We start from the raw sequence: 16029 nt of genomic DNA, 5'->3' as shown, positions 1-16029 counted from the left end.
TGGCGAGTATTGATGTAACCTATGGAATGATGGAGTGCATAGTCCGACGAATGGGCTGACGAAGTTCACTGCAAGAAGAATGCATGAAGGTAACCTGCAAGTGAATTTAGAGCTTATCGAGATGTCCAATGTCTTTTAAATATGTAAAAAGAAAGTTCATTGCAAGTCTCGGTTGCCTGAAGCAGGCTAAGGGGCCTAAAACTTTCTCCATTGTTAGGGGCACTGGCAGAGCTTCTGCATGCAATAGGGATATTGGTAAACTGCTATTCATGGTCTGAGAGAAGCTGCCATGTGCGCTCCACCCCATTCTTATCCTTCTAGGTATTTCCCTCTCATGATCCGGATCAGCTTCACTACCTGCCCTAAGTAGAGCTTTACCACTTCCAGGCGCTCACTGCCAATTGTGAACTGTTGTTCCCTTGCTAGAGTGTTGAACCTTACTTTGGTTTTCTGCATGTTAATTTTAAGGTCTATACCGTTCTGCTCTGCCTGTATGGCTCATTGATCATGCTTTGCAATTCATCTCCCGAGTGACTTAGCAAGTCAATGTCATCAGCAAATCCCAAATTGCTTAGGTATTCTCCATCACCTTTTGTTCCCAACTGCTGCCAGTTCAGGCCTCGGAACATCTCTAGCAAACAGGCGATGAATAGCATTGGCGTGGTCGTGTCTACCTGCCTGGCACCCTTCCTTATTGGAATTATATAGCTTTATGCCATATTGCCGAAATGAAAATTTGATCACTATTTACTTTAGGTAGTGAGGTAGCGTGTGCTGACAGCAGTTTTAACTCAATCGACCAATGCTTTCACATTGATGGATTTGGACACATGGTTTTGACTGGTAACATCACGACAAGCTGCAGCGCGCACACATTAGCTGCTCACCGGCCATACTTTCAAACCACATGTTCCGAGAATATCCAATGCGCAACAGAACCAGAAGTCAACAGATTAATCTGGAACAGTCCTGCCTCCTGTCCTTGTTCATTTTTCAGTTGTGAACTTCCACTGTAAATATCAGGGCACTTTTTTCTTGCTGACGGCAATGCTCCCTGAAAGCTCCGCAATCGGTTGAACACTGCCCCGTAGTGGACGGAGGGAAAGACAGCAGCGCAGTTGACTACCGGTGAAGCCCTGACTTTTAATGCTATAGCATGGCCTCATGGGGAAAAAGAATTATCAGTCATAAAACGCGCTGATTGGGTTGAGTGAAGTAGCGTCACAATTGCGGATAATCCCCATCGGCTCGAGGAAAGTGAAATTGCCAGACTGGAAGTTGCGTCACTTCCGCTAAATATATCAGTAGGCTCTAATGCTACCGCATTTCTAACACAATGAAATTGAGTCTTGCTGTGAGCTTTCCTGCTATCAAGTTAGCTTGAGTTATCAACCGCGATGGAAGTTTCACAAAACCCAGTCAAAACATGTGACTGTATGCAAAATAATTTCACTTTAATGAACTTTATTATTATTTTCTTCAAAGAGTCAAGCTATTACAGATCACTACAATATGTATCGGACTTCATAGCAAGCGTGTCAAGTAATTCTAAAGTGAAAACAAAAAGGCGTAATGCAGAGAGGAAAGATCACCGACTTAAACTAATCTAAATATATGCATTATATGCACAAGTTACAGATCGACCCTTTCAGCATCGACCGCTTGAACACGTGTTCTATCACAGAGTCAAAATAGATGTTCCCAGTCTACAAGGACACTGTACGCTGTAAGACGAGCGGCAATTTCCCGTATATCCAAGAGGCAGCGGTGGGCGCACCCTCAGAAAGTACAGCGGATGCAGGGGGATGGGTGAATTCCAGGGCAGCACGTTGGACAGGTAGAAGATGAGCACCAGCATGGCTACCACCGTCAGGAAGTTCACCATCCAGATGTCGGCGATGGTCACCGCGTAAACGCCTAGGGCGAGATCGGCGATGTTTTTCCACCCAGCACTCCCTGGAGTAAATTACGAACATGGCAAAAATGACTTGCAATGATTTCACATACAGGAAAGGGATGTTCTACTGTAAGTGCCATATTTTTAGAGAAGAGAACACTGCTTTAAATTGATCGTTTAGGGTCTTTACAGGCACTCAGCCACCGCAAACCAATGTTTTGGTATTTATGACATGAGCCATGGAGCACGGCGATGGAGCACGCCGGCAGGTGAGTACGATGGGCGTGTTGCCGGCCCTTTGGAGTTGGGTTAGTTGGTGGAGACTCGAGCACGTGATCAGAAAACTCCGCGTTGACATAGATCCCAAAATGAGGTAGCAGCAAAATACTCCACAATTACACATCTTCTTACGGGATGCGTCAAGACACCGTTTTCTCTTCACGTTCTTGATATTCTCGAGAACGGGTTGCACGCTACCCTAAATTTTTCGCGGACTCATGCGCCCGAGTGCACCTTCTTTTTTACAGAGGAAATACACAATGTCACTGCATTAAGCGCATTAGCCTCACATGACTTCACTGACAGTGCGCTCAGAATAAGACAGGCTAAAGACTTTAGTCTTTTTCTTAAAATATCACGTGTGTCCAAGGCATTTGTATTTAGCCAGGATTTTTATACCTAAAAAACACACTAAAACATTACACGCTCTTTTTTATCTCTTCCTGTAGCAATATTAGTGAAGGTAAGATGGCTATTTCTCTCGCTTATGGCAAGAACGAAAAGGAGAAATTGTTTCTCCGGCCCAGTCCGGCGCTCCAGCAACGTTTTCACACCTACGCTCCCAACTTGTCGGAGCCGTGATGTGTAAGGAGGGGTAGTAATAGGTTCGATGTTAAATTTTGGGGGCGGGAAACAGCTCTACAAGTACAGGGGAGACGAAGGGCTTCTCCGTTTTTGCATATGAGAGGAAAACAGAATTGAGGAAGCAAAGAAAGCATAGGCGGATGTTGGTATATATTTCCTTGCTTGGCGAAGATAAGGAAATTAAGCATGTAACATACGGGATACCATTAGAGAATCCCGAAGAAAAAAATAACCATGTGTGATCCGTGGGATCTGCACCCACGACCTCCACAAATTACATAAGGTGTTTTTTACTTAGGGAGCTACAAAGTAACGTCATTTGCAATGAGCTCTCGTCTGTCCACCTATGTTGAAATAAGCAAGTGTAGAAGTTTTTTTACTGCCATTTTTCCTCCCACTGGCAAAGAGGACTTAAGGTGTACGGCTGCTTTCCTATTTCGCGTGATAGCCTGGGCTGCGCACCGTCGAAATCGTTCTGGATGCCCAGTATGGTGAGCACGTTGTAGGTGGCCATGCTGGGCAGCAGCGACGAGAGCAGGATCACGGCCCTGTCCTGGAACACGAACTCCGCCAGCGAGCCGTAGCCGGTCAACGAGAGGAAGGCCAAAGATGGAAGCAGCAAACACACGAAGACGGCGCACAGCAGTGCAGGCCACACTGCGGAGGCGCGGTTGTTAAGAAAGCGTTGAGGCGGGCTGAATATTCGACGCACGTCTTGTACTTACAGGTTTTTGAATAAACACGGTCGTGACCACGCGAAATAGCGCTACTCCTGACGCATTCTTCAGCAAGCTCGCAATATTTGGTAAGAATTAGGGACTAGAACTTTAACTTCTTGGCTAGATGGAGAGAAAGCGTCAAGTTATAGATCTAGTTAACCGAGTTTATCGAGCGAAAACGCTCGGCAGTTAAGCGTCGAAGAAATCTTGCTGTGCGTGTTGTCACATGCTGTCCCGTTTTTCCGAGCTAAAATACCATAGATTAAGCCAAAATTGCGCTTTGCTCAAGCGTCTGTGGCCACCACTAAAGGGAAAGACGAGAACTGGGCTTGAGGCTAATGGTAGCTACCAGGTACTCTATCCTATAGAAGCCGCACTGCTTAAAAAAAAAGTAAAGGGGACACTTAAGCTCAGCCTTAAGGGTATGAGGCGATAGCGTTAATGACACCCTCAAGCGACCTGCAATCCCCTTTGCGTATTATTTGGCAGGTACAGACAGTGCTCTTTCTTTCACCATCATCATCATCATCATAATCATCAGCCTGACTACACCCACTGCAGGGCAAAGGTCTCTCCCGGGTCTCTCCACTTAAGCCTGTCCTTTGCCAGCTGCACCCACCCTACGCCTACAAACTTCCGAATCTCATCCGCCCACCTAACCTTCTGCCGCCCCTTGCTACGCTTGCCTTCTTTCGGGATCCACTCCGTTACCCTTAAGGACCAGCGGTTAACTTGCCTTCGCATTACACGCCCTGCCCAAGCTCATTTCTTCCTCTTGATTTCGACTATAGACGTCATTAACACGCGTTCGTTCCCTCACCCACTCTGCCCGCTTCCGGCCTCTTAACGTTACACCTACAATTTTTGTAGCGATAGCTACATTACGCTAGAATTTCGAGCCTTCAACGTGGCACCCATTGAGCTGCGTGGCACCCCTTGAGCTCCGTGGCACCCCTTGAGCTCCGTGGCGGAGCCGTGGCTGGCCGTGTTGTTTGTCACGTGGTGCGGAGCCGGTGTCGGCGGCGCAGCGCGCCTAGCCGCCGATAGTGAATCCACGTCCAGGGACGAAGGTGAAGATGAAGAAAGAACGCCCAGCACTTCAGAGAAAGATTTACCTGGAGGTCCCTCTCTCCAGGTTAGGGCTCCCTTTTTCTTTGCCAGTATTATTATCGTTTGGTGCGAACGCCAAGGGATTTGCATTGGGTTCTATTTGTGGGTTTCTCCACGATTACATAATTGCAACTGGTAGGTTGATGTGCTAATTCTTTTAAAGTTCTACGAGCTCTTCTTTTTGACCAAAATGCTGTCTGTTATTACACTGTCAATATTGTTCTCTTTTCTTTATTCATTGATTTTTCAAAATTCCCGATGGGTGCTACATTTTTGTCATCATCTTCCATGGAAACGTCTTTGTTTATTCAACTACACCTTGGCCAATCCCCCCGCGTGGGTATGTGCCATATACCTGGGGTGAAGAAGAAGAAGAACGCCCAGCGAATTTGTAAACCACATTATGTACAAAAAATTGATATCTGCCTCACTCCCCTCTATAGTTAGCTCAGGTCGAGCACAAAGAGCTCAGCGGACAATTACCTCTCTGCAAGATGCTGCTGAGAGCTCTGTATTCTCGGTGTGCACTACTGCTCCTGCCAGACAGCCGTCTCCTTGGTGGACGGAGGAGTGTGAGAAAGCTTATCGTCGTAGAAAAGCAGCCTGGAAAAGCCTTTCCTATAATCAGAGCCCAGCTAATTGGATAAATTATAAGTTCTTCTCTGCATGTTTCAAAAGAACTGTTAAAAAGGCAAAGGAGGATTATAAGAAAAATTTAAACACGTATCTCTCAAAACCCCAGAATAAGAAGGCTCTCTATAGATTCATGGCGCAGAATAACAGCTCTCCGGCCTCCAATCGCATAAGGTCAATGGTAATGTCTCCGCAGGAGGCTAAGCAAAACCTTGAACGCATCGCGCAGGGGCTGGCCTTACGTTTCCAGGTACAGAAAGCAGAACCTTTGCACACTCTCACCCCCAGCTCGGACTATCCTGAGGTCGACGTGTCGGAGCTCCTGCAAATTGTTTCCTCGATGCACTCTGCTGCTCCGGGATCTGACGGGATTACTGTGGGCATGTTAAAGATTTTAGCGCACGACTTTCCAACTCACCTTCTAGATATTGTAAATGCGTCATTGGAAACCTCTTGGATTCCTCACAGTTGGAAAATTGCGAAAATAATTTTACTTTTAAAAAATGCAGACAATGGATTTCAATTAGACAATATTCGGCCGATTGCTTTAACCTCAAATTTAGTAAAGCTAATAGAAAGAGTAGTACACAGTCGCCTCATAAAGCATGTTCATCATATTAACGGCCTCAGCCCCGCACAGATTGGCTTTCGTCGCGGTTGTTCCATATGGTCCGCGCATGTGGATCTCGAGAGCCGAATACGACTCTCAATGCGCCAGAGAGAAGTTTCGGCCTTGGTGACGCTTGACGTTGCGACGGCCTATGACAGCGTGGAGCACACAGTCCTCATTAACAAGCTTGCTCAACTACAACCACCGCATTACCTCTACGCCTGGATTTGTGAATTTCTAAAAGATAGATTTTTCTTCTGTACAGACGGATGTTTTTGTTCTAATACCTATGGTCAATCAAGAGGTGTGCCGCAAGGCTCTGTTCTTTCTCCGCTGCTTTTCAACATATTAGTTCGGGACATCCCCATTCATCCTAACGTTACAGTTTATGTATACGCAGATGATATAGCTTTTTTCGCATCAGCAAAGGATATTCATGTGCTCTACGGGTATTTGCAGGCATATCTGAATGCTCTTGAAGTCTGGTTGGACCAAATCAATTTATCACTTAATGTCAGCAAATGTGGCGTGCTGGTATTTCCACCCGATGCTCCTATGTACATCTCGCTAGCCTACCGCTCCACTCCAATTCCGCAGGTGTAGTCGGTTAAATACCTAGGTGTTACTTATGACCAAAATTTGGACTGGCGACACCATATTAAGAATAATGTTATTAAAGGAGAACGTGCACTGGGCCGTTTGACCCGAGTTGGCAATAAAAAGTTTGGCATGCGTCGTGACACGCTACTGCTGCTCTATAAGGCTTATATGAGACCGATTCTGGAATTTGGTTGCCCCTTGTTCTCTGGTAGCGCGAACTACAAGCTGCAGCCATTAGCCTTACTGGAAAGGCGTGCCCTACGGCTATGCCTCGGGCTCCCAAAATCAACTTCCAACGCTGTCCTTTATCTGGAAGCCCGTATCCCCAACCTCTATTCCCGCTTCCAACTTCTAACAGTGCGTACTTTCCTCAAGTCTTTTGACCCGGCCCCAGGCGTTAGTATTCCAATTTTTGTATCCCAACCACACCTTTTTTTGACTAATCACTGGCCACGTTATCAGCTTCCGCAAGTTAGGTTCACGCAGAATCTGTTAGCTCCGCTTCAGGTTGATCTGATCTCCTTGCAACGAGTTGCTGACACGCAGGCTGATCCCGTCTTCTATTACGACTTTATTTTCCCGTCCCATGCGAAGCATATGCCCGCACATACCCTAAATGGTCTTCTTTCGGAACACCTACAGAATTTTCCACATCATACTGTTCTCTCCACTGATGCCTCCGGCAGCTGTGAGAAGGCGGCGATTGGCATATATTTACAGGATCTAGCTTGGAGCTACTCCGTTCGTATCCCTGATTATACTCCTATATTTTTCGCAGAGTTTTTGGCCATTGGTTTGGCTCTTCTCAAAATTCCCAGACATGTCGCACGGGTTCTTATTCTTACAGACTGCCTTTCAGTTATTGTCTCTCTCCAAAATTCGGAAAAATCTTTCTTGACTCGTTCACTTAGGTTTTTTGTTCCGAGCACAGTGCGCGAGATCCGTTTGGTCTGGGTACCTGGGCATTCAGGCGTCTATTTTAACGAGGTGGCTGATTTATTGGCAAGGTCAGCTCTCAGCGCACCTGTAATATATCCCGTCCCTCACCACATTCTGTTAGCAGCTTCACGTTTCCAGCGGTTCCAACATATTTCAGCCACTTTGAGTGATCCGTTGCTCAATACCGTGGACTTTCAACACCTAAAGTACCCGTGGAATATCCGGTGGTGTAAGTCAAGGCTTTGTGAAGTGTCCATGACGCTCCTGCGATGTAGAATCCCTCATTTAAACTTGTACTTATGCAGGTGCGGGTTCGCTGCGACAAACCTTTGTGTATCATGTGGGTAAAATTAATCAATCGATCATTTTCTCCTCTCTTGCCGGCGGTTCGCGGTTCAGAGAAAGCAATATCTGGAGGTTCCTCTTTCGAGACTAGGACTGCCTCTGTCTCTTACAGTTCTTCTATCGTTCGGTGCGAGTGCCAAGGGATTCCCGTTAAGCAGTGTATGCGGCTACCTTCACGATTACATAAGTGCAACTAATCGATTATCTTGTTAGCTATATACAAAATTCTTTCGCATGTCCAAAAAAGGCTAGATTGATTCTATTCCGGATGACTCATACCTCTTGAATTCATTTTATTTTTCCTTTTTTTATCTTGATTCAGTCTTCTGACGTTTCCTTCCCCTCGCAAATGCTTATTGGCATTCTACTCTATACCTTGGCCAATCCCCCCCACGTGTGTAGGTGCCATATTACTTGAGGAGAAGAAGAAGAAGAAGAAACGGAGCGGCGAAAGACTGAGTTTGCATTTCGACTGAGCGAGTTCCACTCGGCCACCTGTAGCTATCGCGTCACGCCAGGTTTAACCAGGGCTAAACCACAGCCAATTTTTCCTTCCATGGCTCGATGTGTTTCATCACCAACTAACGCTTATCCCTCAACCTTAGAAGTATAATACCATTGTGTTGGAGATCCTTCTCGGGCAAGTACTCCTTTTCTGTCGCCGAGGTTCTACCTACATGCCTATATATGCGGATTGCGGATAGTCCCCATAGAACACCTAGCGCAGTGGTAAAGCTCTTCCTGCGAGCTAGTTCTCGCAATCAGTCATTAAACTACCGCCTGTCACAGTGAGCAGGTGGCCAACTGCTACCATGGGGAGGGTGTGGTGACATTATAAGATGACGAGATCAAGGGTCTCAAGTTGGCCACCTGCTCTTCTGCCATAATAGTAGTTAATAAACGTAACAGAAAACCCAGATGTCTGGTTTTCTTCCGTTGGACACAATACTATGATGAAGCTTGGGCTCAGAGACATATAATTCTTGAATTTGAAACAATTTTCCCTATTGATATTATGCCGTTCAATTGTTACGAAGGTTTGGTGTCGTTTTATTTAGTTTAACATTCCAAAGCGACTCAGGCTATGAAGGACGCCGTAGTGGCCTCCGAATAATTTTCAGCACCTGCGGTTCTGTAACGTGCGCTGACATCGCACAGTACACGGGGCTCTAGAATTTCGCATCCATCGAAATGGACCGCCACGGCCGGGACCGAACCTGTGTCTCTCGGGTCAACAGCCGAACACCATAAAAACTTGAGCCACCTCGGCGGCGGCTATCTTCCGAAGGTAAAATGCGCGCACCCACGTACGGGAATATGAGCATCACTCGCACGGCCATCCCGTCTGTTCAGCCTCTTGAGAAACTGGGACCCGTCGCATGAACGCTGAGTCATGCTAAAGAGAAGAGTTGTATGTCTACGAAATTAGGAGGACCTGAAATTCCCGACACTGCAGTTCCATTAGCGACAGACGCATAAGGAAATTCGAGCGAACTGCTAGTGTAGAGCGGAACCCACTGAGACAGTTCTCCGTGAAACGACGTCAACATGAACTGATGTTTGTCATGTTCCGGCCGCATTCGCCTTCTGTGTTACTGTGTGAGAGCTTTTTAACGCGGGGCTACTGTCCCGTCAATGAGGCTTAAGGAAGGTTTTTTCTCCTGCTTCCGCCTTTCTATTGCAGGTGTGAAGAAAATAAAGATGTAATTCGATTCTAACCGGAAGGACAGGCGCAGGCGATGAGCATGGCGGTCAGCATTTGGAGTGCACTGTGCACGAGCATGACCGCGTAGAGCAGGGATGCGTCCGTGCTGTCCAGGAAGGCGACGCCCGTGACCGGCTGTCGCGTCAGAGTGCCGAAGTAGACGCACACGGCGCTGTGCACCAGGCAGAAGCTGAATCCGCACGCGAAGTGCCCCGCCCAGAAAGCGCCGTCCGTCAGCCCCATAAGCCGCTGGTACTCCTGCGAGGACGTGAGGGACCGGTCGGTGAAGTTTAGAAGAAGCAGCATTGGTACCAGCTGTGGTTGTTGAAGTTGCGACTCAAGGAAGACCGAAAAGGAAGGTACACGGGCCTGCTCAGTGGCTCAAGCTGAGCCACAATCGCTCCCACGTGGAGACAGTAGGAGAGTTAAAGAGATGTGAGAAGAAAAATTGAAAGAACAAGACGCGCATTGCAACAACTGCGCCATTTGAAGTGACGACGACGGTTTAGCAACGGATACCCCCGGTGACAAGGAGCCCTCACCACATGTATCAAAGCTCCTATCCGAGCCCCGTAGGGCCAGGTAGCCAGCCATGACACCCCTCAGTCGCCCCGGGACCAGCTAGGTATTAGTACTGCGGCTATACTAAGTACTGCGCTACTAGTTTTCCAGCTATGACTCTATAGGAGCTTTTCCTGTGATAAGGGACGTGGTCGCAGTAGCGCTTCAGTCGAAAAATTCTAGCGTTCTTTTGGCCGCAAAGAATGTTATTCAGGTGAATCAAAAAGCTGGCGATAGCGAGGATGACCCTGCCTTGCACTTCGGCCAGAAGTTACCGACAGCTAGACAGAAGAAGAGGATAAATTTTTATGCCTTCAGGGAGCACTGCCACATATCGACTGTTCCCTCGTGTGCTTAGCGCGGTGAACACTAGGAGATTATAGTCGACTCAAGGCTGGCTGCACTGACGGCCTGATGTGCCTTGAGAGCTTGAGAAGTCTGCTGTACATATCATCCTCGAGGGCCTACCACCCGGGACTGCAAGTCTGGCGCAGCTGTTGCTGACATAGTTAACTGAAAAGTCGCTTAAAATGACACATGGATGATTGGTAGCCATTCTAAAGAAGCAAATTATACCATTAGACCGCTCGTCCTTTCACTGCAAATCCTGCATATCTGCTTGACAGTCGGATACAAGAAGCTGACAACCAAGAACCAGAAGAAGCCAACACGGTAGTGTTCGATGTTCGCCGGGAACCGAGGCATCGGAATGCGCCTTGTGGTGATCTGGAATGCAACAAAGAGGGGCAAGGTCCAATAAGCTCCTATAAACACATGCAATAGCAGTACATGCTGGAGCCTTAACCTTTGTGATTACATGCAGAGCACATGCGTTCAAACTAATCACACTTTCCTTAGAATACGCATTTCTCTCTTGGAATCCTCAGCACGTCTACCTTATTAAAGGAGTAGACACACCAAATTTCTGGCTGCGCCGGTGTCGTCCGCGGTAGCGGCAGCGTTGCAAGTGAAAAAATTCTTCTCCAACGCTGCCTCAGTGTTCGACTTCAGAGCGTTAGCTACGAGAGGTTTAAGTGCTTACATCGGTGTGCTCCCCCCCCCCCACCCCACCCCCATACTTGGCCGCTCTCTCGGAGCGCTTGCGCGTGCGCAGCAGACAATGTAGTGGACGACGCCGCTGCGCCCAGCGTTGCCATTGGCTGCGCCGTAGGCCAAAGACTCCCAGCAGTCCTAGAGAAATCGGCTGACTTCCGGCGCACTTTTTGACGTGAAACTCGTACAGCGAGGGCCTCTCCTGAGCTTTCCTTTCTCCATGCCAAATCCAAACGTACGCGGACGTTTCCTTTCCCGAAACAACCCTTCTAAGACCCAAGCAGCGCTAACTACATCATGGATTTTGCACTACTATTGCGAATTACGGCGAACTTCGCTATATCCAGTGTATTTCTTCGTTATAACAGTTATTAAATTTCATAAACTTGTGCAGCACTACACGGCGAATCGTTTGACACCATCCCGAAACCCCTGCGACCTACGGTTGAGGTTAAGTGGCCCCTGAAATTTTCTTTGCAGCGATGCGCTGGACAACATACATGAGTCACGACGTGCAATTCAGCTGCGCCAGCTGAATAATTTGAGAAATGATGTTTTCCTCGTGTACTTTCGGTTTCAATAGCTCAAAACGACTGCTGTGACGTCGGGGATCATAGGAGATTACGAGATGCATGCAATAACTGCGATATATTCGCTGCTTCGGCATTTTTCGGCTTTCCTATACTAAGGCAGGGTTTCATAAGAGTTGGCGTGAATTTAAACGAAGGAAGCATTGACCATACTGCTCTTTTTGTTTGCCTCACGTGACCTGAAGGCGTATTATAGGTCACAGCCGCCGTTTGGTTTTGAAACCGATACTAAAACAGCATGAGCGAAAATAGCTAAATTATGAATTGTGTATCGCTCCTTGGTGGAATCCAAATGGTTGTTTATGTTTTTAAAAATTTTGTGCGTCATTCTGAACACAGAAAACAACTAGAGATTTCTTTTCGCTCCTTGCACATTCACTCCCTCAACTTTCGACTTCTTCAATTGCACAGAATCCCATCCTCAATGACACTTTCAGGACAGACCAGTTCGCTAACCGGAGATGCTGCAGAGATGCGAAAGACAGAACTTACATTTGCATCTTCGCCGCTATTGTCTCGTAAGTTAAGGTGGGCCGTGTTGATCTGACGCTGGGCTTGAAAGGCAGCACCTGCGACAGAAAGAACACTTCAGTATCGTTTCTTCCCCCTGTGGCTAGAAATGAAATACGTGCTCTGTACCAAATCAGTTGAGGCGATATAAGGTTGTCATGCGACGACGCGAAGCGAAAAAGTTAATGCCGGCTACCAAATGCTAAAATGTTTGGTTCGGTTTATAGGGGTTCAAAGTTCCAAAGTGAGTGAGGCTACGAGAGACATCGTAGTGAAGGTCTCCGGAAATTTGGACCACCTGGGGTTACTTAACGTGCACTAACATTGCCTCAGTACACGGGCCTCTAGAATTTCGCCTCCACGGAAATCCGGCCGCCGCGGCCTGGATCGAGTCCGCTACTTTCGGGTCAGCAGCCAAGCGCCGTAAACACTGAGCCACCGCGGCGGCGAGATGCTGAAATGTGTAGAGCTGTGTTCGCTGTTTCGTATTGATTAGTTACTATACTGCACCAATGCAACATCAAGAGCGTGAAATTGGAGATTACCTGAAACCTATTGAGACATACTTGATTACCTGAAAGCATTGGATACTACAAATAACAAAACAGGTAGCGTGCAATCCTCAAGGACTTGTTGTCGGGAGTAAAATTACAGAGGTAACCGGAAAGCTTCGAAGATATTTACAAATTGTCACGCATATAGTCGGCAATGTGGTGACAGAACGAATATGAGTTTTCCAGCGTCGAGCATCTCGCACAGCCTCTTCGACTGCGATCGTGATCACGATTTCAACCTCGGCTCTTTTGTGCCATCATCGGCTCTTTGCGTTCCGCGAATCATAGCCTGTTCCTAGAAACAGTTGACCTCTGCAAATGTACTATCGCGCCGAACGGCAAAGACTTTCAGCATAGCTCAAACCGCCACCTCTCCGATTACCGTGCACATGAGTACCGTGTATAGCGCAGTCAGTGCACATGACATGTGCAGGTCGCCCTAGCGCGCTATACATGGCGCCATGTGCCCGGTAATTGCGGTCAGACTTGCCGCATCAGGACTATCTGCGCATGCGCAGTGGAAGCGTGCGGTACACCGCAAGCGGTGACAGTTGCGGTAGCCCTATGCTAAATGCCCTGGTATTTTTTTTCTGCGCAAGGAGGTGCGAATGCATGTGCATATGTGCCGACATTACTAACGCGGTACGCGCAGTTTGCAGAACACACGAAAAGATGCGGTTAGCTAAATTAATGTTGCGGCCAGGTGCAGATTATAACATTAAGTGCGATGGCCATTCCTAGCGAGGAAACTCAGCCAGCGCACGTGTGCAAGCGCAACCGTCCTTAGATAGCCAATTATGCGCTGTTAATTTATATCCAAGCATTTTAATGTTGGTGAGAGTTAAAATACTGCCCAACGAATAGAAAACACAGGTTAAGGAGTTCCTGCTACAAAGGCTTATGGTGTTACTGGCCCATAATACTTCGCTCCTCGCTGCCGACGATTTCGGTGGGTCAGCATGCAGCGCCGCACAGAAAGACTAAACCAGATTTAAGGTTACACATGTATAATGCTGACGCTATACGAATCACGAACAATCGTACAGTGTTGGATTAGTGTTCCTTAAGAACTTTAACAGCGACGACTGTCTGAGTTCGGCGACACATTTCACTTATCATTAGGCTATTATGCGTGCTGTGCGGTAATAAATGTCAGTAATTGCTTGAGGAGTCATACTGCAAGGGAACCCCAGGTCGGACTAAAAAATCCTTCCTATTCTGAGTCACTTTGGGACGTCAAAACGCCACAAACACACAAACAAACACTAAAAAAATGGTGTTGAACCCTTTTTCTCCCCGAAAATGACCTTTGTGGAGCAAACACAAGGGCAACGAAATGTGCTTATTGTTAAGATGTAGGTACAAATGAAAGAGCAGAAAGAAGATACGTTTTGCTGAACAAAGCTGGAGACACCGTACGATAATTAGCGGATATGTTGCGCTCATTAAAGGAGAGTGTTCGTTCAACTCATGATCACAGATATATTTTATCGCTTGTCATTCATGACGTGGATTAATTTGAGGATACGTTCGAAAATTGACTTTTAGAAACGAGAAGACAAAATACGGGTACTGGCAGGAATTTATTCGGTATCATGTATCAAGCGCTATCCACACTAACGACGTCTTGCGCTAAGGCTCTTTACCGTTTAAAATAAACTTTGTGATCTTTAAAAGGACGAATTACGAGAATTTTTGCTGAATAACCCTATTTTACCCCCTGAATGTAAAAAAATTAACATCCGAAAACCAAGAGCTCTACGCATATTTAATAACCGAAATCTACATCGCCACTTCACCAGCATACGCGGCCTCTAGAGGGGAGCGCACTAGAGCAGAGCTCACACTTTTAATTCGCTGAGAAGTTAATTTATGGTTTCAGTACAGAAGTCATTTTCGTGGGCTTGCCGATACAACTCACGCGTTGCGATTGCTGCCAGCGGTTATGTACCTGACTCTGAAGAACATTCAATGGCGAGCGTAATGCCGTCCAGTATAAGGAACCGAAACCATACCGATGGCTTCCGCCGCTCACCGAACTGCGGTTTCTCGTACTCCTGCTCGTAGTAGAACTCCTTGGGATAGCGGAAGTCGACTCCGAAGGCGTCCTTCAGCGGCGGCTCGCTCTCGAAGAAGTGCAGCTTGTATGCGAGCGACGGACTGCCGTCACCACCGCGGCCGCTCTGCGAGAAGTACACGCACAGGTCGACGCCCGTGCTCTCGCACTTGTCCAGGAGCTCCTCCTCCTTCAGGAAGCCCTGCAGATCTGCAAAGCGGAAAACCAGAACATCTATTCCGGAAAAGATTACAACTGTAACTTCAGATTTCTCAGCAAAAGCTTATTTTACCGCTCCACAGTAGTCAACAAATGTACGGAAGCGCTGGCAGTGAGATTTGATCAAAAGGGAAATTCACAGATTTGTCCTCGCCCCCTATTTTACGATTTTGTGCTTGCAGCTGCATATTGTTTGTCCTCATATATCTCTATGATGCCGGCAGAAGTCAACTGTTAAACTGAAGCAATTTAAAGTTACGTGCGCGGAAGCAAATAGTTTCACTGAAATGGGTTGGGAAGAGAGGGTAACGCACAATGGATACTTTCCTTTTTACCAACAACAAGGGTATTTCAACCAAGGACTTAGGACCACGTTGATATGACGAAAACCCATTGTGATAAAGTGACTGCTCCTGTCTTCACGACAGCCGCGTAAAAGTTTAGGAATTTTCTGCCAATCAGACGAAAACTTTGTGGTTTCTCGCCCTTTATTCGACGGAGTTCTTCAACATGTTGTTTAAGAAAAGTTACATCATTCTCCTTAGAAAGACAACCTACTTTTCTTTATTACCGAGCAGCTCCATTCTTTGTGTTGAAGTGCAAATTTGACACTTTTGACTCATACCGGGATACGAAACACCCCCTAGGCTTACCTCTATCTCCAAACGAGGCGTTCATAAGCAGTTCGGTGTACTCTGTCTTGGGTGCGTAATAAATGGGTCTCTGCCTCGTTTCATCGGGCGCGCGCAATGCCATCTCGTTCAGGTAGATCTCCTTCAAGCCCGGACGGCTGCCGAAGTTGGAGGACAGAAAGGCGATGGCGAGCACCACGACACTCAGCAGCTCCAGCAGTGAGCTCACGTAGCGGCGTTTGATGCACTGAACCACCAGGGTGCGCCACACGACGGCTGCTGTCTGGTGAACCATTATGGGTCAGGTCGGGAGCCAAACACCAGGCCTCCCGTGGTACTGGAAAGATCACATAAACAGCGCAAAACAAGAACTTTTGATGACGGCATCATCTCACACCTTTGGCACCCTCCAGAATCTTCCATCCACCACAA

The 16029-nt window shown here is 47.2% G+C and overlaps 1 protein-coding gene across 1 annotated transcript in view; it reads right to left on the bottom strand.

The window, feature by feature from the left end:
- The window catches only part of LOC144124020 (phospholipid-transporting ATPase ABCA3-like), a 28199-nt gene extending 12307 nt beyond the window's left edge, over positions 1 to 15892 (bottom strand). Inside the window, exons 1-7 of the mRNA XM_077656700.1 lie at positions 15619 to 15892; positions 14726 to 14956; positions 12119 to 12195; positions 10560 to 10709; positions 9437 to 9680; positions 3224 to 3418; positions 1778 to 1956 (exon numbers count right to left, since the gene is read on the bottom strand). Coding sequence (XP_077512826.1) covers positions 1778 to 1956; positions 3224 to 3418; positions 9437 to 9680; positions 10560 to 10709; positions 12119 to 12195; positions 14726 to 14956; positions 15619 to 15892 — 1350 coding nt within the window. The remainder of the gene's footprint in view (positions 1 to 1777; positions 1957 to 3223; positions 3419 to 9436; positions 9681 to 10559; positions 10710 to 12118; positions 12196 to 14725; positions 14957 to 15618) is intronic.
- Between the last annotated feature and the right edge of the window lie 137 nt (positions 15893 to 16029).

Source organism: Amblyomma americanum, chromosome 3 (genome assembly GCF_052857255.1).
Source record: "Amblyomma americanum isolate KBUSLIRL-KWMA chromosome 3, ASM5285725v1, whole genome shotgun sequence".
NCBI classification, from domain to species: domain Eukaryota; kingdom Metazoa; phylum Arthropoda; class Arachnida; order Ixodida; family Ixodidae; genus Amblyomma; species Amblyomma americanum.
This window is presented reverse-complemented; position numbering and strand designations above follow the sequence as displayed.